At 33.5% G+C, this 23972-nt stretch overlaps 5 protein-coding genes across 6 annotated transcripts; 2 read left to right on the top strand and 3 right to left on the bottom strand.

Moving 5' to 3' along the window:
* Window positions 1-5161: 5161 nt before the first annotated feature.
* On the bottom strand, window positions 5162-8514 carry LOC17881727 (probable 28S rRNA (cytosine-C(5))-methyltransferase). Its single transcript, XM_006287470.2, has 13 exons — window positions 8230-8514; window positions 8086-8144; window positions 7960-8010; window positions 7733-7868; window positions 7551-7636; window positions 7152-7250; window positions 7020-7073; window positions 6731-6875; window positions 6502-6563; window positions 6155-6242; window positions 6002-6079; window positions 5630-5791; window positions 5162-5547 (listed from the first exon to the last, which is right to left on the bottom strand). The coding sequence occupies exons 1-13, from the start codon at window positions 8504-8506 to the stop codon at window positions 5300-5302; spliced, it is 1545 nt and encodes a 514-aa protein (XP_006287532.1). The 5' UTR covers window positions 8507-8514; the 3' UTR covers window positions 5162-5299.
* Window positions 8515-9159: 645 nt separating this feature from the next.
* On the bottom strand, window positions 9160-10836 carry LOC17881551 (GDSL esterase/lipase 3). The gene is made up of 5 exons (XM_006289478.2): window positions 10569-10836; window positions 10339-10466; window positions 9887-10120; window positions 9533-9788; window positions 9160-9444 (listed from the first exon to the last, which is right to left on the bottom strand). Exons 1-5 carry the CDS (start codon window positions 10834-10836, stop codon window positions 9203-9205), a joined length of 1128 nt encoding a protein of 375 aa, XP_006289540.1. The 3' UTR covers window positions 9160-9202.
* Window positions 10837-12062: 1226 nt separating this feature from the next.
* On the top strand, window positions 12063-13779 carry LOC17883377 (probable WRKY transcription factor 50). The gene is made up of 3 exons (XM_006288716.2): window positions 12063-12654; window positions 12994-13129; window positions 13377-13779. Exons 1-3 carry the CDS (start codon window positions 12393-12395, stop codon window positions 13498-13500), a joined length of 522 nt encoding a protein of 173 aa, XP_006288778.1. The 5' UTR covers window positions 12063-12392; the 3' UTR covers window positions 13501-13779.
* Window positions 13780-14132: 353 nt separating this feature from the next.
* On the bottom strand, window positions 14133-17736 carry LOC17882082 (protein PLASTID MOVEMENT IMPAIRED 1-RELATED 2). Of its 2 annotated transcripts, none has more exons than XM_006286927.2 (3): window positions 17549-17736; window positions 15356-17460; window positions 14133-15248 (listed from the first exon to the last, which is right to left on the bottom strand). In XM_006286927.2, exons 2-3 carry the CDS (start codon window positions 17416-17418, stop codon window positions 14315-14317), a joined length of 2997 nt encoding a protein of 998 aa, XP_006286989.1. In that variant the 5' UTR covers window positions 17419-17460; window positions 17549-17736; the 3' UTR covers window positions 14133-14314. The 2 variants fall into 2 exon arrangements, with proteins under 2 accessions (XP_006286989.1, XP_023636889.1); XM_023781121.1 differs by having other exon boundaries at window positions 15356-17430.
* Window positions 17737-18716: 980 nt separating this feature from the next.
* On the top strand, window positions 18717-21307 carry LOC17883535 (U-box domain-containing protein 51). Its single transcript, XM_023780011.1, is given in 7 exon segments — window positions 18717-18894; window positions 18983-19050; window positions 19144-19481; window positions 19566-19851; window positions 19936-20037; window positions 20103-20531; window positions 20615-21307. Coding segments are annotated over 7 exon segments (2094 nt in total).
* Window positions 21308-23972: the final 2665 nt, after the last annotated feature.

Here is a 23972-nt window from a genome sequence, read left to right as displayed (position 1 = left end):
GCTTATAGTTATAACCTTATTCAACGTTAATTGCTTTAATTTTCGAGATTTTTCTTCTTAATCTGTTAAGCACAATATCGACCTGTTTTATAAATGTTCATAACATAATTTAAGATAATTACCTTCAATTAGAAAAAATATATTATAGATAAAATTATATACAATGGTTATTGATAAACCACAAAAAAAAGTTGCTTATCCAAACCTTAGGAACCTTATAGTTAAGTACCACTCTTTGAACACAATATTTACCGTCATGTTATCCCAACAATATACCTATTATAGTTTAAATGTCTCACCTCACCTATTAGAAAACAGCTTCATAGGCTTTTCCAACCATACTTGAAACCCTACATAAACAATTGAAAATATTAGTTTATTTTAATAAAATTTAACAAATACCGAAAGTTTATAAAAAAGAGATTAAATAGAATATCTGAAAATAGAACAACCTAGTATATAAAGATTTAACAAAGAACAAATGTAAATTTTGAGTGCTATAAACGGAACTACATTTTATTGATTAAACTATTCAATTTCCTAAATAATGTACTGATTAAATATTTGTAATTTAATTTTGCTATTAGTAGAAGTTATTATCTAAAATAGAAATCAGAAATATTTTCGGAATTTATAAGCTATATTTTAAAATCAATATTTAATGGTTTATATAATTTAATTATCCAATTACCTAAAATTACGCTCTGATTTTATTTTAAAATTTTATCATAATTTATTAACATCTAACAATCTATATTTTAGGAACAAACATTTAATGGGTTTAGATATTTTTATAATTCAGTTACCTTAATATACGTTCTAATCTGTTTTTAAAAAATCAAGTTAAATTATTCTATTTGTTATAACTAAAGTTATATGTTTTACACTTTTTTAATTATATACTATGCTCACTTTATTCAAAATTTTTCCCTTTTAAGTAGATGATTATGGATTAAGAAATGAACATTATTAGTGAAAATATTTATTTTATTTTTTTACCAAATTTGATTCATTGAAATCGGTTTCTTATAAGCATAGTTGTTTTGTAATATGTATTTAGATCACGATTAATTGATTGCTTTATTTTAGGAATGTTAGTTAATTATTGATTAAATTAATTTATTAACTATATTAAACATTAGTCGATGAATCCAAACTAATGAATAAATTGTTTGCTATAAATAAGGTATTTGGTTATGATGGTGTCGAATTAAATTTTATGAGTTTAATTTGTTTATATAATTTTTTCTATAATTAAGGGGTTCAGTTATGTAGTTTTCTTATAATCACATTAGTTTTGTTTTACTTTTTTAATTGTATAAACTATGATTGACTTATACAAAATGGTTCCCTTTTAATAGTATAGATAATAATTAAGTAGCTTTTGAAAAAGACCAAGAGATAGTCTAGATTTTAATTAAATGAAAGTTTAGTGAGGTTAAATGATAAGTTAAGTGGATAGTTTTTTTGGAATAGGATTAGTCTTTTAATATTTTTAGTCAACCAAATAGGATTAGTCCAAATCGATGATCTATGCCCTAGACTAGTACTTAACAATCCCTATGATGATCCCAATGCCTTTTTAATTATTATTATTGTTAGATCCTTTGATTGTTTGCTACTTTGTTTGGATTCATTTGCTTAAGTTTGATTTATGTTTAATCCTAATGCATAAGATAAAACTACTTCAATTTGTGTGTTCGAGGTATCTATGCCTTGTCTAAAGAAGCAGTTAGTTTATTAACAAGCCAATAAGCTCACAAGCACACACTTTAATTTCCCTTATGCCCGTCACTTCTATCTCATTTGCTTATGAACTTATGAAGATGGCTGTTCATATATATATATATATATATTTGCAGCTGTTCTCAGTGTTGTTTCATCATCCTATAGATATGCGTGAATCAATGCCTTTCTACTACAACGCATGCACTGTGTGATCAGGAGGTCCAACCAAATAGGTTAAACAAAGGAGCAGTGGCTCAAAGGTTTAAGGGTCTGTATATGTTAACATTTTAAAATATAGCACAATTTGTTAATACTTCATCCGTTTCAGTTTAATTGATGTTTTAGCCAAAACAAATTGTATATTTACGTGATGCTTTCAAAATTTAATGTACTTAATATTTTTTTGATCAATCATATTTTACATCATACTTTCTTATTGGTAACTGAATCCATTTTATTTAATGATGTTTTTATGGAGAAAAAGGTGAATTATATGTTTTATGAATCTATGTGTAAAAACTTTAACCATCACTTAAACTGAATCGGAGGGAGTATTGATTAAGACCCTATAAACATAAAAAGGTGTCTTTATGTATAAATATGTCAAGATATACTAGTAATACTCATAAATACCACTAAATTGGGTCTATTTAAAAAAAAAACTATTATCAGTTAAATCATATTATACTTGGTGTCGAGAACGATTATTTCGATGTTTTTAATTAAAAATAGAAATTATATTATATCGCAATACATTACAAGTTATATGGTAAACTCATCATTAGCGTGTTAAATTATTTATTATATTGTTCATAATTGTTGTATTAAATATTTAGCAAACGGTAATAATTAAATTATCAAGGTAAATAAACATGGTAATGTATAAGTTAGTTGATATTGATGAAATTATCGAACAAATCATTGTTTCTTATTGCTTTTGCGATGAATTGTGTTCTCGTACGATATTTTTGGAGTCTAAATAAATAATCATTTTGACTTACGATATCGAATATCTTATTATATAAACCTTGCTTTTCAAAGTCAGTCATTAACAAGATCATGACACGTGTCAGTTATAAACGATAAGATGTTGACACGTGTCGTAATTAATTTTGTTAATATTTGGATAAAATAGAAATATTATTAACCCTATCGAAAAAGATTGTGACATGTGTCTAAATAATACTTATCTTATTATTAAATAATACATGTGTCCAAATGAAAATAATTCTCTTATTTTTTCAAAAAAGAGATTTGAAATTTTTTTTTTTATAAATTATAATATATTTTAATTTTCATTTAATCTATACTATATAAAAGTTGAGGCTATAAGCTTTTGAGAGAGTCCACGTGGGATTTTAAACAACCAATCGGGATTAGACATCTCATTATTTTTAATGTTTAACTAAATACATAATTTTATTCATGATTTTTATTTTATAATATGTTATATTTGTTTAATTTTTAATTTATGTATGAATGTATTATGCTATTGAGCAATTTCGTTGTCTAAAACATTAGGGTGAATAAAAGATTTTCGAAAATAATATTTATAGCTTAAATTAAAGATAACAAAGTTCAATATAAATCGTAACATAGTAATTTTAAAATATTTTTAAAGAAAATATGTAGTTTTCTATAATTCGTATTTGAAAGATTTTTAATGTTTTCCTCAACGATGCTATAGTTTATTTTAGAATTTTTATGTTTATTTGCATTGTTTATATGAATTTATTTACAAATGACTATATTTGTATTTAACATCATATTTTAGATTGATGTTCATTTGAAAGAACTTTACCATCATATTAAATAATAATAAATTAATTTTCATAGTCTGAGAATGGTTTTTTTAAAAATTGAAACTTAAGAAATAAGTTTTTTTACAAAATGTTATAATCATGTTTAGAGGATAATTGCTAAATTAAGATTTTTTTAAAAATATTTTAGCAATATTTTGAGTAATGATGAATAGCTCCCAAATAGCTCCCAAATGTTTTGGTCATTGTCAATTTGACATTATTGGATTTTTATAATTAACATTCAATAACAAATTTTAAGAGATATATATATATATATATATATATATATATATATATATATATATATATATATATACACGTTTATTTGATACTTCAAACCAAATAAAATCTCTTTCCAAATGAAATTAATTTCTCTTATTTTTTCAAACATACCGGCGTAAAAATTTATTTTTTATAAGTTATAATAAATTTTAATTTTAATTTAATTTTAAATAAAGATAACCCGTCCATCGGACGGGTACTAAACTAGTATATATATATTTCTTTGTTATTGTTAATATATAATATATATTTTAGATCCATATATTCGTTATTTGATAATAGTGCAGGTAAAGTTATAATATATTATTTATCTTTCGCTTATGATAATTCATGTGAAAATGTTATTGAGTTATTTTGGCCATATAAAAAAAACGAACTAATTAATCAATAAATGATGTTATTTACTAAAATAACCCTTTTTTATATGTCCAAATTAAAATTATTAAAATTTATTTTGATTTTATTTGATGAGCCAAAAAGTAGGTGTGGGAAAACTAAGAATGGAACTAGTATTGGGGGAATAGTGAGTAACTTTAATTTCATGATAATAGCTCCCTTTTTTATCAGACTTTACTCTAAGAACTACGGTAAATAAGCTTGGTGGTCATAAGCCAAGACAATAACCTAACTAGCCTCTTTTTACCCTACTTTTTACATTTAACACTCCAATTCATTTTCTTTCTCTTCCACATAATAGTTCAAGATTTTTATTTTATTTTTATATCTATAACTTTTTTAAGAAAATGAGTAATATAATAAGAAATATAATTTTTTCCTATGTTCAAATTAAATAATGCGAGTATCTATCTATACAGTATTAAAAAATGCTGAATTTTAATATAAATTATATATGTATATATAGAGTATATATATATATATATATAATGATTCATAATGAATAATCAGGTTGAAAATAAAATATGCTGAATTAGATTTCTAAAAATGCTGAATTTTGATAAATTACAACACCAAATTTGTCACCTCCTTACAACTTGCCATAACAGCATTTTTGTACGAAAAAAAAAAAAAAAACATTTTGTACACAACCATTGCACTACTTTTAACTATTGAATATTTTTTACATGTAAGTATTCTAAAGATATAAGAAGATGTTTATGGTGAGAGGAGAGAGGCAGAGCGGATCAATATGAAAAGAAGATTGAGAGGATGCAGAGTAGATTTCTATGGTATGTCAAGACGATGTGTGTTGAGACTTTCTCCTCCCGACCCGAGAAATCGGAGAAATCATAAACCACTCGGGCTCATGCTGCTGGAGCTAATTATCTATATTTGTCTGTGTTCTGGGTTTTATGTAAAGTGAATGCGATATTGTGTAGTGTATTGCAATGTGAGAAAAAAAATTAAAAGAGATTTCTGATTTTACCCTTTAAATGTTCCTTTTGCCCTTTGTTGCAAAATTTCGATGACAACATGAAGAGATCAAAGGCAGAAACAAAATTCAAAGACAATTACGTAATAATAGGAACCTACTCATCTGAGTTGGTACTTAATGCCGGTTTACTCCTGCGCCTGTGTAACAAATTACTCCAAGCTCTGAACATTTTGGGACAAAGATAGGGATGTAACTGCATGCTTCTTTCTTTGCGTCTTTGTCTACACTCTCTTTCGGGAAGTTTAGACGATTTTGGTTTATCGAGTTTGTTTGTTTTGACGAATAATGCGATGAAGAACCCTTCTTTGTCCTCGACCGGATCCATCCTGAGTAAATGTTCCGCTGCAAGCCAAAAGCCAACATGATCAAAATGTTAGAAACAGAGTAAATCAGGTGAAAATTAGATGATAAGAGCAATACGTACATCCAGCAAATACAGGAAGACCACGACGCTGCCACTGAGGAAACGGGGTAGCGAGTTCGAAGCCCAATGATGAAGCCAGAGGTAAAACAGATGAGACCACATCTTCGTTTTCTATTTGGTGGATGGAGCATGTGCTGTATACTACTCTCTCAACCTGTGGAACTACAGTATACGCATAGAGTTGAGTACTACTTGAACATGCAATTTTTTAGTTCTCACTAATTTATATAAAACATTAGGCTTATCTTAGTATCCCCATATGGTTTATTCATTCATGGAGGGAATTTTAACATGGATCAACGTGTTTGGGAGATTCTCTAAGTAAAACCCCCATTTTGCTTTAGCCAACATAAGAAAAGTATGTAAACTTACAGGAGAGTGCATGGGCAAGAGCCTTCTTCTGGAAAACAGCGAGCTTGTGCAGTCTCATGGAGTCATAGTTCGTGTTATCTAGATGGAAATGTGTATTAAAGGTTCAGTCACTATTTAACATAAAACATAAACACAGAGAAGATCAATTAATACCTGCTTCGTGAGAAGGAAGGAGATGGTCCAAACGATCTGTAATGGTGCCGGAGCCAGAGCAGGAAGGATCCAACAATATAGCTCGAACCTGCAATAGTCAGCCACACGTAAGCATGAGGAACATTAAATCGAATGACTACATCTGCTTTTGTTCAGAGAGTGACTCTTCACGGTAGCAATCACAACAAAAGAAAAATGAAGAAACTGGTTTTGGAGATTTTTATATTCTAATTGCAGCCATCTCAAGGAGATCTAATAAATAAATAATCCAAAAACATTGGTTTGCGAACTTTTCAAAGAACAAAAGGAAAAACAGATAGCCACATCAGAGTCCAAGTAATGCTTACCTTTGCAAAAGATGAATCTTTTGGATTTAGGCCCAAAAAGTCACCATGAAAAACTTCGATATCTACAACTTGTGGTTAAGAAAAACAGTAGTGGACAGACATGATATGAGATGCATTTATCCAATCAAATTTCATGGGATTCAATGCACTTGGAGACTAACTATCAAACAGAAGCAGAGAAGCTAAAACCTAATAGCGTTATATGTGAAAGAATGGCAGAGAAGGATACTGGAAGCACCAGATAGCTTTATAGTATTTTCCAAACGCTTTACTCGTTCTTCATTTAGCTCGCATGCTATGATTTTTCCTTGTCCTTCCATAAGAGCAGCAAGATGAACAGTTTTGTTTCCTGGAGCTGAACAGGCATCAAGAACCTTGACAAAAGAGCACAAATAAAGTACAGTAACTAGCCAGATAAATTTAATGGATTCCACAATCACCACGACAAGCACCAAATGCAACATTTTATTGCCAACTGGAAAAAATTTAGATAAATGAATCCAAGAGCTGTGGCCTACCTCCCATCCTGCTTCTGGCTGCAATGCTGCTGCTACCATCGAACTTGCTTTCCCCTATCATTCGAAAGAAAAAAAATGTTAGTAAACTTGAACACATATAAACAGAACTCACAAAGATCATTCACCATATACCTGCAAAAATATACGCCCATTCGCAACCAAACGATGATCATGCAAATCGCTGCCAGGTGGCAACACCAACAAGTCAGGAACTGTCTCATCCTTTTGCACCTGATTTCATAGTAAAAAAAAATTGTGTTGAAATCAAATCAGGACACAAAGAGAGATTGTGACATCATTAGAAAAGAGCATCCAATGATTTAACACAAATTACAAACATCTAAGATTTTAACTTAGCTATAACAAAGTTGGGAGAAAATTCCCATGGTTCAGAACTAGAGGTCCCTTCCACTATCAATGAGTCTAACAGATTTTCTATGTTGTTAAAACTTCAATCTCATCCTGTGAGAACTAAACAACAGATCTAGCACACCAATATTATTCAAGGTTCATTAAAAACTTGGTATATACCGTATAATGTTTCTCCAGCTCCTGCACTGCAGAATCTACATCCATCTTAAGTGTATTTACACGAACATAACGTGGTTTTAAATGACCTGCATCCAATTTAAAAAAAATTCAAGATACAGAAACATATTCAAAAATCCAAAAAAATAGGTCTTTCACACATTTATGCTGAGAGTATCGAATACCTTTAAGCTGAGAAACACCCATCAACTGATCTACATTTTCAACTTTCTTTCTCACTAAAAGCGTGGCTAAACCCGACAACAAAGCATCTTTATGCTTCATAAGAAACTTCTCAGCATCACCAATTGATGGAGTATCCTACAACCACAAGTTCCCTTAAGAAAAACCAAAACATAGATATAGTAAAAGCATTCATTGCACAAAACTGAGTTGAGAGAGTTATTAAAACCTTGCCAAATAAGATGTCGTAGCAAATAATGTAGACCAATGGCTCTTGCCTCTACAAACAAAAACTAAGCATTAAAGGTAAATGAAACACAGCAATCTTAGCAAATTAAGATGAACATATACATACCTTCCATTTGCTATTCAACACATTAGCAATTTCAAGAACATCCTTAATCACATTAAGATCTGCAATACACAACTTCATATCTCCTTAATCTCAAAAATCAAATTTGAAAACTATGATTACCGAAGAAGAAGAAGTTTAACATACGCTTGAGAGTTTCGCAAACAAGAGCGAAGGTGGCGCGTTTGTTGCGCACGGAAGGGCTGAAGACGAGTGATTTGATGGAAGCGACGGCTCTGCGCTCGGCGTCACCTCGGAGAACTGAGCGGAGTACATTAGCTGCTTCTCTTCTGGCGTAGAGAGCTGATCTCTCGGAAGCGGAGAACTGTTGTTTGGTAGCCGGCGGGGTTTTTGTTTTTTTAGTCTCGACGCCGGAGAATCGTTGTTTTGCCGGCGGCGTTTTTGGTTTGTGACGACGCGCCATTGATAACTCTCGCGAAACTAAAACCCCTTTCTTGTGCCCTTCTTCGTCTTCGGAGACTTTAAACGCACCGTTTCCAATAACCGGTTCTTTCCAATAACCGGTTTATTAAACCGGTCTCAAAAACTAAATTAGTAACTAGATTTTTTTATTTTTTTATCTACGGTAAAATATTTACGAAAATGTCGGCCACTCAAATATTTTACTTGTTTATAGAGATGTTAATTTCTAGTGAAGAATTACATAATTTCATAAAATTTTATAAAAACTGTAAGATTGAAAATTTTATAAAAACCGTGATTGAGATTGAAAATTTTATAAAAATCTGATTGAGATTAATGAGTCGAAACTGAATTCTATAGAATTTATGAAACGCGATTTATAAGATTTAGTTTCGAGATTTATAAACAACGACTAAGTTGACATTTTAGTCACTCAAAGTTGTTCATTTGATATGTTCTAAATTATTTGTGTCAACATATTAACGAAAAATATGTCTAGACGCATGAAATTACAAAATGCGACACAATTTCACGAATCTTAGAGATTTATAGGATTTAGTTTCAAGACTATAATATTAGATTTTTATTAAGTAACCATCAAATTCATAACATAAAAAAAAGTAGTGTAATATCAAGATTCACTACATCACTTTGTGTCATGATTTATTCATCGATGATTTTGATATTTTGATTTAATTTATAAGTTTTGAAACAATGTTTTGAGAGTGAAGGGTCCAACGAGATCAGACGGACCATCCCACATTAACTCTGCGGTCTGTTGATTAGCCTTCTCAGTCGCATGTGAGCCATCAAAGAACATATAGTCACTAACGTTTTCGCATAACTCGAAACCACGCAATGTTCCTGATTTGTATCCACATGTACTGCTTCCCCTAAACGGTCCACTTCCACAACAAGCCTTCTTCACTTCCTTAAATCCTAATAACCAAAACAAAAGATAATGAAGAGATGTAGAAGAAGCATATATGCATTGTACTTTGTGCGTACTACTTATAAAGTTTGATACCGTATTTTGTAGGATTCTCCATAGCTTCTGTTCCGGCGGTGTAGGAGTCGAAAAGGGAGTATTTGAACCCGGGAAATCGACGTTGTATATCTCTCAAAACATTAGGTATTCGGACATTGTGAAGTTTTATCAACCCGGTGATTGGTTCAAAACATGATCCTATTCTGGTTGGATCCAATGTTAGCATTCCCGGAACACAATCGAGTCGACCCATGTTCATGATACCAAATTTCCTTCCTCCCATTTTATAAATTTCCTACAAAAGAATCAAAGAACATATTAATAGCGATCTTGATACTATTTTGTGATCAAGATCTTTTGTAACAAAATGATCATTTCGAAGCAAATAAATACCTCGATCACAGCCGTGGTGTTACCGATAACATAATCTACAAATCGATCTTTGCTATTGGATTGAAAATAGGAAATGTTACGGGATAAAGGATAGAAATAATCGTTAGGACCGATATGAATGATATAAACAGCTCTCGAGATTATCCTTTTGGTCTCTGCATCTCCTAGTTTCTCTTTGAACATCTTCTCCACATTCTTGAAGTTGTTTAACTGGCTTCCCAATGGTATCACGTTCTAATTAAGAGACAAAAGTAAAAGTGTTTAAACAACTTAAGAGTACATATAAGTAACATTTCTTTTTGCTAACAATCTAGACCATTTCTTGAAAGTACATTTTGAAATTGTATATTATATGAACGAACGTATTATGATATAGAGACAACATATCTCCCAAAATCAAGAAATGTTTGTATGAGAAATAATGTTGAAGAATTATGATAACAATTAAATACCTGTGGCTGATAAGTTTCAACCAAAGCTCCTGCCCCGGCAGAAGCAAAATTAACACCGTAAGTAAATTGATTTACGCTATTTCCGGGCTGTAGATATGGCGGTATTAACGGTAACCATGCATATTCCGCTGCATTCGTCGCATAAAGTTAATAATTTTAGTAATATCATTAGATTCGAAAAAAGATGTATTAGATATGATGCGTATATACGTGTTTTTATATATTTTTACCGATAAAATCCGGAATCAAACGGCCATCGGAAGTTCTCCCGGTTGGGAACTTGAATGTGGTCTGACCGTAAGGCCAGACATTAGACTGAGCAGCTCTAAATGTGTTGATGTAGTTATTGTTGCCAACGTCGAACAACGAGTCTCCGAACACAAACAATGCTGCTTGGTTTGTCAACATGCCATTTTCACAGCTTATCGAACTGATCGATAAAACTATAGTCAGAACGAGTAGTAAGGATATTAAACCGAATCGCTCAATGTTTGCCATATGAAATCGAACTTTTTCAGAAAATGTGTGACATATTATAAGTATAGAACACATCTTGTGTTTTATATAGTGTTAGTGAGTCAAAGCTAGCTAGTTTAAAAAAACTAATTAAGATCGAAATTATCGCAAACGTTTGTGGACAACTTCGCCAGTTCTGATTTTGTAGATTAAATTATAAGATTTTGTTCTTTGGAATGGTCTGAGTTTGATTATAATAATGTGAGGGAAACTATGTATAAAATAATAAAAAATTGAGATAGTCAGTCAAACTTCTTATAAAAATATGCTCTAAATAATTTTAATTGATTATAAAGCTATAATATTAATTTCTTGTCTTTCACGAGATGGTTTGGTCAATGGAATGTTACTTGTTATCATGTGAACTGATTAATTTAATCAAATCAATAAGAAACTTCCAAATCAAAATGCTATTATTTTTTTCTGTGTGAGCAACTAACAAAATAATAGGTAAAACTAGATAGTAGCATGTAATTTTATTTTCTAGATATTAAGTATGTAATTTTTTGTTGCTATAAAAGGTAATTATATCAGTGATAATGAAAATATTGTAGGTTATAATCAAAATAATAAAAATTTTATAAACATGGTTCTAACATGAAAACATAAAACGGTAATAAAACTAAGTTCTCAGTCTATTTGCTCAATTTTTGTTAATCCTAGATCAAACTTTTTTTACTTGTCCTACAACAAAAACACTGAAAAACATATTATAAGAAAACACTAATTTCGACCCAAAAAAAAGAAAGAAAACACTGATTATGATTATAAATTCTATGAACATTTTATCTCTATATAGAAAACATTATGTCTTGATCCGAAAGATAGATATTGCAACTTGCAAAGTCCTAGATACACTAAATTATATATGAAATCCTTAATTCAGTTTTCAAGTTTTAGTTAACAAGACTTTACAATTAAAAAAGGATGAAGAACATGACCCCGCCTTAGTGCACAAGTCATTAGGAACCTATAAACAAGTTCGCTTGACTAAGAAAATTCAAAGTGTTGTTCTAATTACTTACCTATCAAAAGATGAAAATGACATACCAAATGTTGAAAAATAGTCTAATCCAAAGAGAGAATCTATCTTTTGTCACTTAATTTATATGTCAAAGATGTTTTTATTGCTCTACTTGAAACCATTTCCTACTTTAAAACAAGCATCAAGAGAATATTGCTAAATAAGTGCAAAGGACAAAAAAACAAAATATTGGTTGTGGTAACTTAAGCCTTAAGGCCTTTGCACAAGAAGAAGAAGACTTGAGAAGACTTACAATAAGAAAAAAACGAAAAGTAATGAGGACTAAGACACAAGTCAACCACTAGTCTTTGTCAAGTAGAAAGACTTAAGACGTCTTTGAAGCAATCCATCTTCCTATGTAAGTTACCCTTTGAAAATGTACCGACGAGTACACATTTCTTGTTACAAACACTAAACATTGAAGCTTCACTTTAGAAAGTACAAGTCTTTTAGACCCTAAAGAAGGGAAGAAACACACACACATTCTTGTGTATATGCATAGATAGTGGTGAGTATGAATAATAATGCAGATGCAAACATGGCGAGGAGTTTCAGCGATGATACTCACTCAGGATTCGAGCTGTCAGAGCTAGATTTGTCTGATGGATGGATGGACGATGATCTTATGTCTGCGGTTTCTGGGATGAATCAATCTTATGGTTATCAGACTAGTGATATAGCGGCTGCCTTATTCTCAGGTTCCTCTACCAGTTTTAGTTATCCTGAATCTCCAAGTATCAACACTTCTGTTGCCGCTACAGCCGCTGCTTCTCCCGGTAAGTTTCTCTTTTGAGTCATATGAATCTGTAAATTTAAACAGTCAAGGATTCAGCTCCTTTAGATGTGTCACATATATGTACATACGCTCCTTTAGACTTGTGTGCTTGAGGATTTCATACAACCTTGCAAAACCAGAATATAAGAGGGTTGGGATCAAAGATAGTCTATAAAAAGCAAAGACACAAACCCCTGATTATATAATAACGTATGCTGATCCTAGACATTAGGAGTTGAACCTAAGACTTTAGGTAAATCAAAACGGTATGCACATTTTTGGAGTTCACAGGTCCTATGCTGAATCTGCAATTTTTTTTTCCCTTATTTCCTTATGCAAGAAAACCAAATCAAGAAAGAAAAGAAAGTTAAAGAGAGAGTTGCATTCAAGACGCGGTCTGAAGTGGAAGTGCTTGACGACGGGTTCAAGTGGAGAAAGTATGGAAAGAAGATGGTGAAGAACAGCCCAAACCCCAGGTAAGGAACAACATTTTTCTCAATTCTTTATCACATTTTTTCAAATTTCTACCCTTTCATACTCATGAGATCAGTCAGTTTCCATGATTCTAATATTAAAGAAGCGGAAAAATGTGACCTGCGAGTCAAATACACCCTGTTGAAGTTGAACTATTTTTCATACATTGCCATCATTTCTTATGACCTGCAAATCAAATACATGAAAAGTACCACTGGTTAATTGAAGTGATTTTTATGTAATTTGCAGAAACTACTACAAATGTTCAGTTGATGGTTGTCCTGTGAAGAAAAGGGTTGAAAGAGATAGAGATGATCCGAGCTTTGTGATAACAACTTACGAGGGCTCCCACAACCACTCAAGCATGAACTAAGGCACGTCGATTGGGAAAAGATAGTGAAACCATGCCTATACAGGAGATTCATCTTTTGAATCCGCTCTGTACAGGGGATTCACCTTTTGAATCTTATTTTCTATGGCTCAGAGCAATAAGAAAATGTGCAAGATGGTTATGATACTTAAACTGCTTCTAGTTCTTTATATTCATTGTAAACTGTTCGACATGTTCACAAATTTTGAAAGATAGTTTTGACATAATGAATCTGTAGTACTTCTAATTCTATACAGCTCAATGATGAACACAATAGAATCTCACCAGCCATACATCTGCATATGGCATCAAACGAAATTAATGGAGAAGCTATGCACAAGGATGAAGGAACAGATTCTATAGCATCACAATTTAAACAATATCTGATTATGAGCCATGACAAAGAATTGCAGAGTGGCTGCTTACCATGTAGCAATTACCTTGAATATAGCCTTGACCCTCCTGGAGAGAGATGGGGATGGAGCTTTCACCTTTAATATGTCATGTCTATGCTCATCACAGTGATTCCCAAAGGCAGTAACACCAAAACGGAAAAACATATATTTGAGTCACTGGAATAAATAAGATTAAAGCGTTTGAAAGACACGAGCATAGATGAAGATGAAGACCTTGAATTCGCTGATGTGAGTATATATTTACCAAAAAGAATTCTCATACACGTTGATAAACTGATGATATCTGAATCTACTTTTTTTAACTAGAAAAAGAGCAGTGGCAAATCATTATCCATCATGAACAAGACGGCTTTCACATCAAAATGACTAGCTCTTAAGCAGAAAGTGTGGAAATGTAACTATCACAATCTTTCTGTTATTTCATTTGAAATTATCACGTCCGAGTTTCTTGTAAAAGGAACAGAGCCATCAGAGCTACTCAAATCACCTTCTTGATGGTACCCATCATACGTTATACTCCACAATGTGTCCAAGCCCTTACTTGTTGCTTGTGGGTTTGATACGATGATCGCCTTTGACTCTAAAGCTTGACACTTGATGATTTTATCAGTACCACTGGCAATTAACCAGCGGAATCCAGCCTGTTGCTGTGTTTTCGTACACCACGGATGGTCTACACCAGGCTCAGTTTTCAAACCCGCAAGACCAATGTTAGTGATTCTCCACAACTGCAAATCATATCCAACAGATTCCATATTTCCTACTTCTTGAGCCAAACTACACACAGATGGATTTGAGGAATCCAGTGACCTTTCAACTTGAATCAGAGCAAGCATAGATGCACCAACAGGTTCATTATTTCGAAATGGATCTCTAAGTAACACTTGAAGAGCAAGTGTCAACTTGTTCCTTAAGGTGTGACCCTTTTCACGAAAAGCTTGATCTTGATTGGCATGGTGCACTAATATTTTATTTCTCATTTGCTCACTGGTTTTTTCATTGGTGTCAAGCATTCCATGGTCAAGCCTTAACCACTCATCCAACGTTGAGGAAAAACTCATCAACTCTAGAGCATCAGACTGATCCATGGGTTTTGGTGCAATGCCTGACGGTGGATCTTGGTCTGACATGCTGCATTGAATCTTTAATCCTTCTACCGCGAGAAGGTATATCCCATCAATAGCTAAGGAAGTGATATCTTCAAGTGGTACATAACTTGGACAAATATTGGATCCAACGCCTCCAGATTCTTCGTTTGAAGGAATCAAATCCAGCTGCCCTGATAATTTCTTAACCACGGCACCTTTACTCTTGTCAGAGCACTCATGTCCGATTCTGCAAGTCATGAACAAAATAAAAAAAATATGACGACTATATATTTTACGAATAAACTTGGAATGTAGAAATTTAATGCTTAATGAATCAACCTGTGGAAAGTATACCTCTCAATTCTTGCATCATCGACAATTTCATGTATCGTCTTCCCCATAATATCTTCCAAAGGCATTAATGCATTAACTTCAGAGCAAAGTCCTTCAATTCCAGAAGCCGCTAGACTTTGGAGTATTTCAAGGATATCTGAACCTAAGTCTGATACTAACACCAGAGGGACTGAAACTTGCATGATCAGATGTGATTCATTATCCTTACACTTTCTGAACAGTAAAGGATTCATGGACCGGATACTACCTCCCCCTTTTTTCCAAGCAGAAGGACCAATGTTATCTCCAAGTGGCAGAAAACCTAATCCCTCGTCATCCGGAAGCTCTATTGGACTCCCGAATCCATCAGAGCAAACACCTAAAGAGTTCTCAGACTTGTCATCATCTAAATCCCAGTCTCGCAATAAAGTTTCGGTTTTCAAGTCTTCAAGTACCTTGGCCTTACTTCTGTCTATTAACAGCTGCGATTTTCCCTCACGCTTGTTTTCCCCAACAACAAAAGCTGCGGGGAACGAGAAATCATTTGATTCCTCATCAATATCAGACTCATATTCTGCTTCTCCATCTAAATTTAAGAGAAAGTTTCCAGAAGCCAAAGCTTCCTTCTCAAACTGTCGAAGCAGAGATCCACGAGGAGATGTAGGTTCACTATCTGTGGTATAAACATAAGAACATTCCTCAAGTTCAAGCATTTTTAGAAAATCATTAGCTACAGACTCAGTAATGTCATCCAAGCTAAGGGACTTCGTTGATATTTTTGCAGCCTTATAACTAGATTTAACTTCCAAAAAAAGATTATTCTCAGTAGAATCTTCCATGCCCGTTGAAGATTTAATCTTGAATGACTCACAAGTTACCTGGCTACTGGAAGCTGACTTGGGTGCTTCATCGAAAGAATGTTTCGACAATACATTACGTGGACCACTTTTTAATTCGGCAACTGACAACTGATCAATAGAAGGGGATTCCTCAAAACAGGATTCATCTTCATCTTTAAGTATCTCACGGATATCAATAATTTCAATTCCTGAGGACTCCATATTTGGATCAGTGGTTTCTTCCAGCCTGCTTGTTTCTTGCTGAAACATCTCTACTCCTTGGTCAGTAAGAGTAAAATCAGTGTCCTTTACTTGCGTATCAGTCTCCAAATCTATGTCTGCCTCAGTTTCCCCCCTATGTTCATACTGGATTGTTGATCTTTGTGGGTTTTGTTCGCCAAATTTTTCATAGAGTAAATCTATTGACTCGGAAAGATCCAGACTCAGACTTGGTGAGACTTGATTGAAGACCTTTCCATCATCATGCGGCGAAGATCTATGATCCATACTTGGAACACTACCAACCCGCTTCAGCATCGCATTTCCACTAGTTGAATCACAGACTGAACTAGTAACAACCGAGTAATCAAAACTAAGATTCAACACTGCAGACTCTGCCAAGCCTGATAGCTTAAAGCTCGTATTCCACTTTCTCGACTTTCTTGTACCTTCCAGTTCCTCCAAAGACAACGGTAATATCCTGGTGAGATCAACCCAATGCTTCCCTAGAACAATCCATGGAGCATCAACAGGAGAGACATAAACCAAGAAAAGCTTCACTTGATACTTTGCAGAACGATGCGGCCCATGTTTGCTACCGTACACTGAACATCTATGCATTAAAGTCTCTTCAAACTCAGAAGTTCCTTGCAAAACCTTGGAAGATTGAGTAGACATAATAACCTCATCCTTCCTTTTCCACTGCACAACTAACTTAGTACCATCCATATTCAAAGGCAGCCCTTCAACGGAATGAACATGTAGAAGAAAGCAAACATCAAACCTACGCTGCCCAAAATGAGCTATAGCTTTCAATGGTCTCTTCCAATCCCAAGGTACCATCGATTTCTTCTTCTTATTAGACGACACTAACCCAATCTCCGTAGTTCTGGAAACAGATTTAGATCGAACAGGAGAAAGAACCGATCTTTCAGGTCCCTTGTTCAAGTAAAGAGCTTTACTTACCTCCTTAATGTCTCTCAGAAGCTGCCCATTAGATGAGTCCTCTCTATCATTCACAGACATTGCTAACACTCTCTTTTGATCAAGTCATGAAATTGAGCAACGCTGAGTGAAATCAGAACGTAAAAATGTAAACTTTTGAAATGGGTTTTCAAAGCAAAGAAACTAACCCAGAAGGAGAAGTGATTCTTACCAGTTTCAAAGGATTTTGAAACGGCGTTGAAATGAGACAAGTAGAGAGAGATATCTTTTGGGGATTCTAAAAATAGAAAATTTTATGATGACTTCACGGAGAAAGCGTGAGTAAATTAATACTTAAGTTCTCCGGTAGGGTTTCATTTGATTCGGGTGGGTCCGAATTGGAGTGTTATTGTTGGTGTGGTGGTGGTGATTGTAGTGACGTAAACCATGGTTGAAGAAACAGAGAAGATGAAGGTGAAGTTAAGAGAGCGAGATAAAGTTGTGTGTTGTTTTTTTCTGTTCAAAACGGCAAGCAACGGACGCGTAGAGAAACGGCGTGCATTTTGCATTTTTCGATATTTGTGTTATAATATTTTTTTCCAAATTTTTGGGTGTGTTAAATTGAAAATCATTCAAAATTAACGAGATATGTCATTACCAAAAAAAAACATTAACGAGATATGTTAGCGGAAATTAAATCGTTAATTTGATTATTCAAATATACCATGAACTATGTAAACGGATAATCAAACTGTTAAATTGTATTTGTTCACAGGTAATTTTAAATTCGTGCATAATTTTGTAAAATTAACAAAATTTGATGCTTTTTCACATAGAAAGTCGATAAAAGTTAAACATTTTATTCATTACAAGTAAACGTTCATGTTATTTTTTCACCAATTTTTTAAAAATTCATGGTTTTTTGACATTTTCTCTTTATGTTATCTTTATTCTCAATGATAAAATCAAATATATATATACATATATTAAAATAAGATTTAATTATTTTATCTTTTTAGTTCACGAAAATAAGATGAAATGATATATATACCGTAATAGAAAGAAAAAAAAACAAAAAAAGGAAAACAAATATACATAAGTTTCTTTAATTTTTCATTTTTTGTTAGTCTCCTCTCAAAATTTAATTTGTTACGAAATATAAACACAAAAATTACCATCTAAAAAAGAACTAAAAATTACTAGGTAGTAGATATGTATTAGCAATACATATCTAAAAATACATTTTTATTGTTTGCTTCTTTTGACCGAAAGAAAAGGAGATATACTAATCAATGGTTAATAGAAACTTAGATTTGAGAAAACTTAGGCCACAAGCTTCTTTGTGGTGATCACACATTTTTTCACCTAGCTAGTGTGATTCGTATGATTCAATCATCATCATGATGGCTTCACCGTACTCGTCAGACGATATCCATTCTCCGGTGAACTCTACAGTTGTTGCAGTAGACAAAGAGAAGCATAGCCATTGCGCTGTTCGTTGGGCTGTCGACCATCTCATCAATATGATTCACAATCCTGTCATGATTCTTGTCCATGTTCGTCTCAAAAGCTCCAATCGTATGCATCTCTTACATACTCAGTTTCCGTGTAATCTTGTTAATTTTCAAGAATCATGTGTTTCAATGTTTGTGAATGGAAATTTCAGATGGAGGGGCTGATGATGAACTCAATCAGCTTTTTACTGCATATCGCGGATAGTGTGCGAGGAAAGGGGTATAAAAATACAATCCTTTGATCATCTTTTTGTGTTTTCAAGAATGAAGATACATATGTGTTTTAATGCCATGCGCATGTACTCTTTAGTAGATTACTATGAAGGAAGTTGTTCTAGACGATTCTGACGTTGCTACAGCAATCTTGGAATATGTTAGTAACAACTTGGTTAACAATCTTGTATTGGGAGCAACCTCGAAGAACACTTTCGCTAGGTCTTTTATGTTTAGTAAACCACATGAGGTGCAAGCTCACATAATGAAATCTACGCCTGAGTTTTGTTCGGTTTATGTCATTTCCAAAGGTGGTAAAGTTCACTCTTCCCGACCAGCTCAAAGACATATCACCAATACCCTTGCCCCGCCTCGTGTACCGTCTTCAGGCTTTCTAATCCAATCTTTATCTGATAGCGAGCAAGATCTTATACCTAGGTATATATAAACCAATCTATAGGGTTTAGTTTTTAGTTTTGACAACGACACAAATGTTTAATTGTTTTCTTGGTAAATCTTTAGAGTCCAGCGTGGTGCAAGGAACAAATCTAATGAGACGACTTATCCTCACAATCGTGCCTTCAACGCCACGCAAAAGAGTTACAACAGCCTTGTAAATGGGTCTATGGACTTCAACAATGGATTTAACCAAGCTGCCTTCCAAAGGAATCCAACGCTACAAAATTCATTTTCTGATGAATCTGAAGTTGGATTAAGCACGATGGGTTCCATTGATCTCTCTGCTCATAATAATATAGATTATTATGGTGCATCAAGCTCTTCAGAGGAGTCGATTCCACAATCAACTGTATGGTTTCTTGATCTTCCTTTTGAGTTTCAAGAACTACATATTAAAAAAGGTGTAAAACTATATATTGTTGTTAATTTGCAGAAAGATATTGAAGCTGAAATGAGAAAGCTAAAGCTTGAACTCAAGCAAACCATGGACATGTATAGCTCAGCTTGTAAAGAAGCACTTACAGCAAAAAGAAAGGTAATTTAAACCTAAACAAGTTTTCTTGTTACATACGGTACTCATGGCTTTTTTTTACCTTCTAGGCAAACGAGCTAAATCAATGGAAAATAGAAGAAGCTCGTAAATTCGAAAAAGCGAGGCTTTCTGAAGAAGCAGCATTAGCAGTGGCAGAGATGGAGAAGGCAAAGTGTAGAGCAGCTGAAGAAGCAGCTGAGAAAGCTCAGAGAATGGCAGAACTAGAAGGACAAAGAAGGAAGCAAGCAGAGATGAAAGCTAGAAGTGAAGAAGACGACAAAGACCGCGCAATGAGTGCTTTGGCGCATAACGATGTTCGCTATAGAAAATACACGATTGAAGAGATCGAAGAAGCCACAGATCAGTTTGCAGATCATAGGAAAATTGGTGAAGGAGGATATGGACCAGTGTTCCATGGAGAACTTGACCACACTCCTGTTGCCATTAAAGTTTTGAGACCTGATGCTGTTCAAGGAAAACAACAATTTCAACAAGAAGTATGACTTTTTTACATTTTTCATTTTTATTTTACAGCTTATATCAAGTACTTTAATTAATCTCATACTCTCTCATGTAACAGGTTGAGGTTTTATGTTCCATAAGGCATCCTCACATGGTTCTTCTCCTTGGTGCATGTCCTGAATATGGATGCTTAGTTTATGAATATATGGAAAATGGTAGCTTAGAGGATAGACTCTATCGTCGAGGGAACTCCCCTCCGATATCGTGGAGGAAACGTTTCGAGATAGCAGCTGAGATAGCAACCGCACTCTCATTCCTACATCAAGCTAAGCCAGAACCTCTAGTTCACCGCGACCTTAAACCAGCCAACATACTCTTAGACAGAAACTTTGTGAGCAAGATCAGCGACGTTGGATTAGCCCGGTTAGTACCTGTATCAGTAGCAGATAACGTCACACAGTTCCACATGACATCCGCGGCAGGGACGTTCTGTTACATAGACCCTGAGTACCAGCAAACAGGAATGTTAACCACAAAGTCAGATGTATACTCATTGGGGATATTGCTACTACAGATCATAACTGCAAGGCAACCCATGGGGCTAACTCACCACGTTTCGAGGGCTATAAGTAAAGGAACATTCAAAGAGATGCTTGACCCGGTCGTGAATGATTGGCCTGTAGAAGAGGCTCAATCTTTTGCTATGCTATCGTTGAAATGCGCTGAGTTGAGAAAAAGAGATAGACCGGATCTTGGGAAAGATGTAGTACCACATCTTATTAGATTAAGAAACTTTGGTTATGAATTATGATGACGAATGTATATGAAAATAGATTTAAAACTTAGATTCAAAAAATGTAGAAAGTATCGAACTTCATGTAGATCAGATTCTGTTAAGTTCTTTTGTCCAATACCCCTACTTGTATTCCGTTAATGTTATATTTTCAATAGAACAACATTATCATAGGCTTATAACTTTTGTTTTATTTCATGTATAGGCATTTGTATAGAGATGGCATGTTTAGAGAGATGTTGATCAACTACGTACCAGTAGCAGGTCTTGGTGTTGCCCTTATCTTAAGAATCTCCGGGCGAGGAATTATCGAACCAGACGTGCTTGTACCTCTAGCTACTCTAAATTTTGTTCCATCTTCTAAGTACTTTACACCAACCTTACAAGGCCTCCTGAGGTAGAAAATATAATACTCTAACTTGAGCATTAGTAACAACAGTAAAGCAATGTGACAACATACATACATACCCAGTAACTGTATCAACAACTTGGACATTTAGAGGCATGAAGAGGAGCCTCTACAGTGAAAATCCCACCTTCGTGATCAGGACCTCCTTTTATATGCTTCTTGATCTGCCAATACACAATTAAAAAACCATCTTTTAAAATCAACAACTAGTAGCCACAGACTGACGAGATTCAACGGTGGAGATTCGTTGGTACAATCAGCGGTTTAGATTTAACAATGATATAAACGTCAATGTTGAGAATTGCATGCACCCGACTCGTTTAGATGTTTCGAACAGAGAAAATTATATATTTTGCCATGAATAGTGTATAAATTTGTAAAGAATGTCATTTCTTTCCACATCTTTTCCCGGATGCCATAAGACTGATGTATGAAGACTTTTTTACCCTCTTCTTCATAGAACCAAATAACAAATAAAATAATCAATTAAAATACACTCTCTCACATATACTTTCTCCTCTACGTTATATGTTTTATTTTTATTTCTCCAAACTTCCATTTCTCTCTTTCCAACATTTTTCTCATATTCTCAAACTTCTTTCTCCAACTTTATCTAATAGACAAGTTATTTTTCAACAATATATCTCAACCACGACTTAATTTTTCATAAAACAACAAAGGTCTTACATAGATATTTGCGATGGACTAAATCCAGTAATGAACATTAATTTACTTTGTCTATCGAAATTATATCATCTGATTTCGTTGTCCATCGAGAAGAAATCGATTAATATGTAATAACAAGGTAATTAATGGACTAATTTCATCAATGTCCACTTCTAATGGAATATTTAACTTTATATATATTTTTACTTATTGTACATAATGGAATATTCCACAAAAGTTGTTCTTAGAGTTTTTCAATGTAAATTTCAGTGGACCAGATCTACTGCACTTAAGATGTCCATCAACACAGTTGTCCATACGTTTTACTACTTATCTATTTGTGTTTGTCATTCACCAGTTTAAGAAAACTTATACAATTTTTGTGGAAGTATAATAACCAACTCACCCCGCTTCAGAGGACACGCAGTGGAGAAGTCTCTTGGAACCGTCAAAGTAAGCTTTCGATGGACTAGATCTTCTTCATTTGTCCATCATATAAAACTTTAGAAGACCAAATTCCTAGTCTCAATATCCAAACAAGTTAAATAGAAGAGTTGTCCACACGTCAGAGGACATGCAGCAAAGTTGTCTCTTGGAATCTGTCAAATAAGATTTCGATGGACTAGATCTACTTTATGTCCATCATAATAGTAGAGTTGTCCCACGTATCTCTCACTTGTCCTTCAATAACAACTATTGAGATGTACTTTTTCGTTTTAGATTTACTTATTAAACAATTCAATTATCCTATGGATAATAACTTTACTTTATCACCCATTAATGCTCACTGTACCTGTCAAAAATCCTGTCAAATCGGCCTAAAACCTCTCATCCTGCTGAGGGTAGTTTCGTCTTCTTGTCTCATCCCTTTTTACTGTTTGTGGCACTACATAAAATGCCTAAAACAAAATGGCAGTTCCAGTTTTTTACCCAAAAAAACTGGCAAACCAGATAATATTCCCTTTCGAATATATTTTATTGGGCCTAGTTTACATACACAAGCCCATTAAAGAATCACTTAAATTAAAATATGTAAATTTTTGTATTAATCAACAAAAGTACATTATTATTTTTTTTTTCAAGTACATCAAACTAAAGGCTTTGTACAAAGCAAGAAGCAAATAAATTAATGAAAAAAGACTAAACTTGCAATTGCACTAAACTTGGAACATAAGAAGAACATACAAGTCTGCCTGGTGTCCACTGAGAACTTGAAACTAATCCAATGTTGACACATTTGAAGTATCCATGATCCCCAACGATGCAAGCTATATGGTAGCGACATGTCGCGATCCTTCTAAATGTATTTATGTCAAAAAACACAACAACCTTCTTATCCTCGTCAATGAAGAAACTCTTAGTGTTAAAGTTATTTGATAAATGACTCGGTAAATTATTGGGTAATGAAATATCCAATGTCAAAAAACTACTCCATGATACGATAAAGCATTCCACGTTTTACAAGTAGATCGTACTGAATTTAAAGATATAAGTGGAACCCTATAAAATATTTCTACTACCAAATCATATGATAGATCGGATATTGTCGTCATTCTTTTTTGAAGTTTTTAACTTTCTTGGGAGATTTCTATTGTTTTTCTTGAGTTT

Source organism: Capsella rubella, unplaced genomic scaffold (genome assembly GCF_000375325.1).
Source record: "Capsella rubella cultivar Monte Gargano unplaced genomic scaffold, Caprub1_0 scaffold_6, whole genome shotgun sequence".
NCBI lineage: Eukaryota > Viridiplantae > Streptophyta > Magnoliopsida > Brassicales > Brassicaceae > Capsella > Capsella rubella.
The sequence above is the reverse complement of the archived record's forward strand: the minus strand, read 5'-3'. Positions and strand labels throughout refer to the sequence as shown.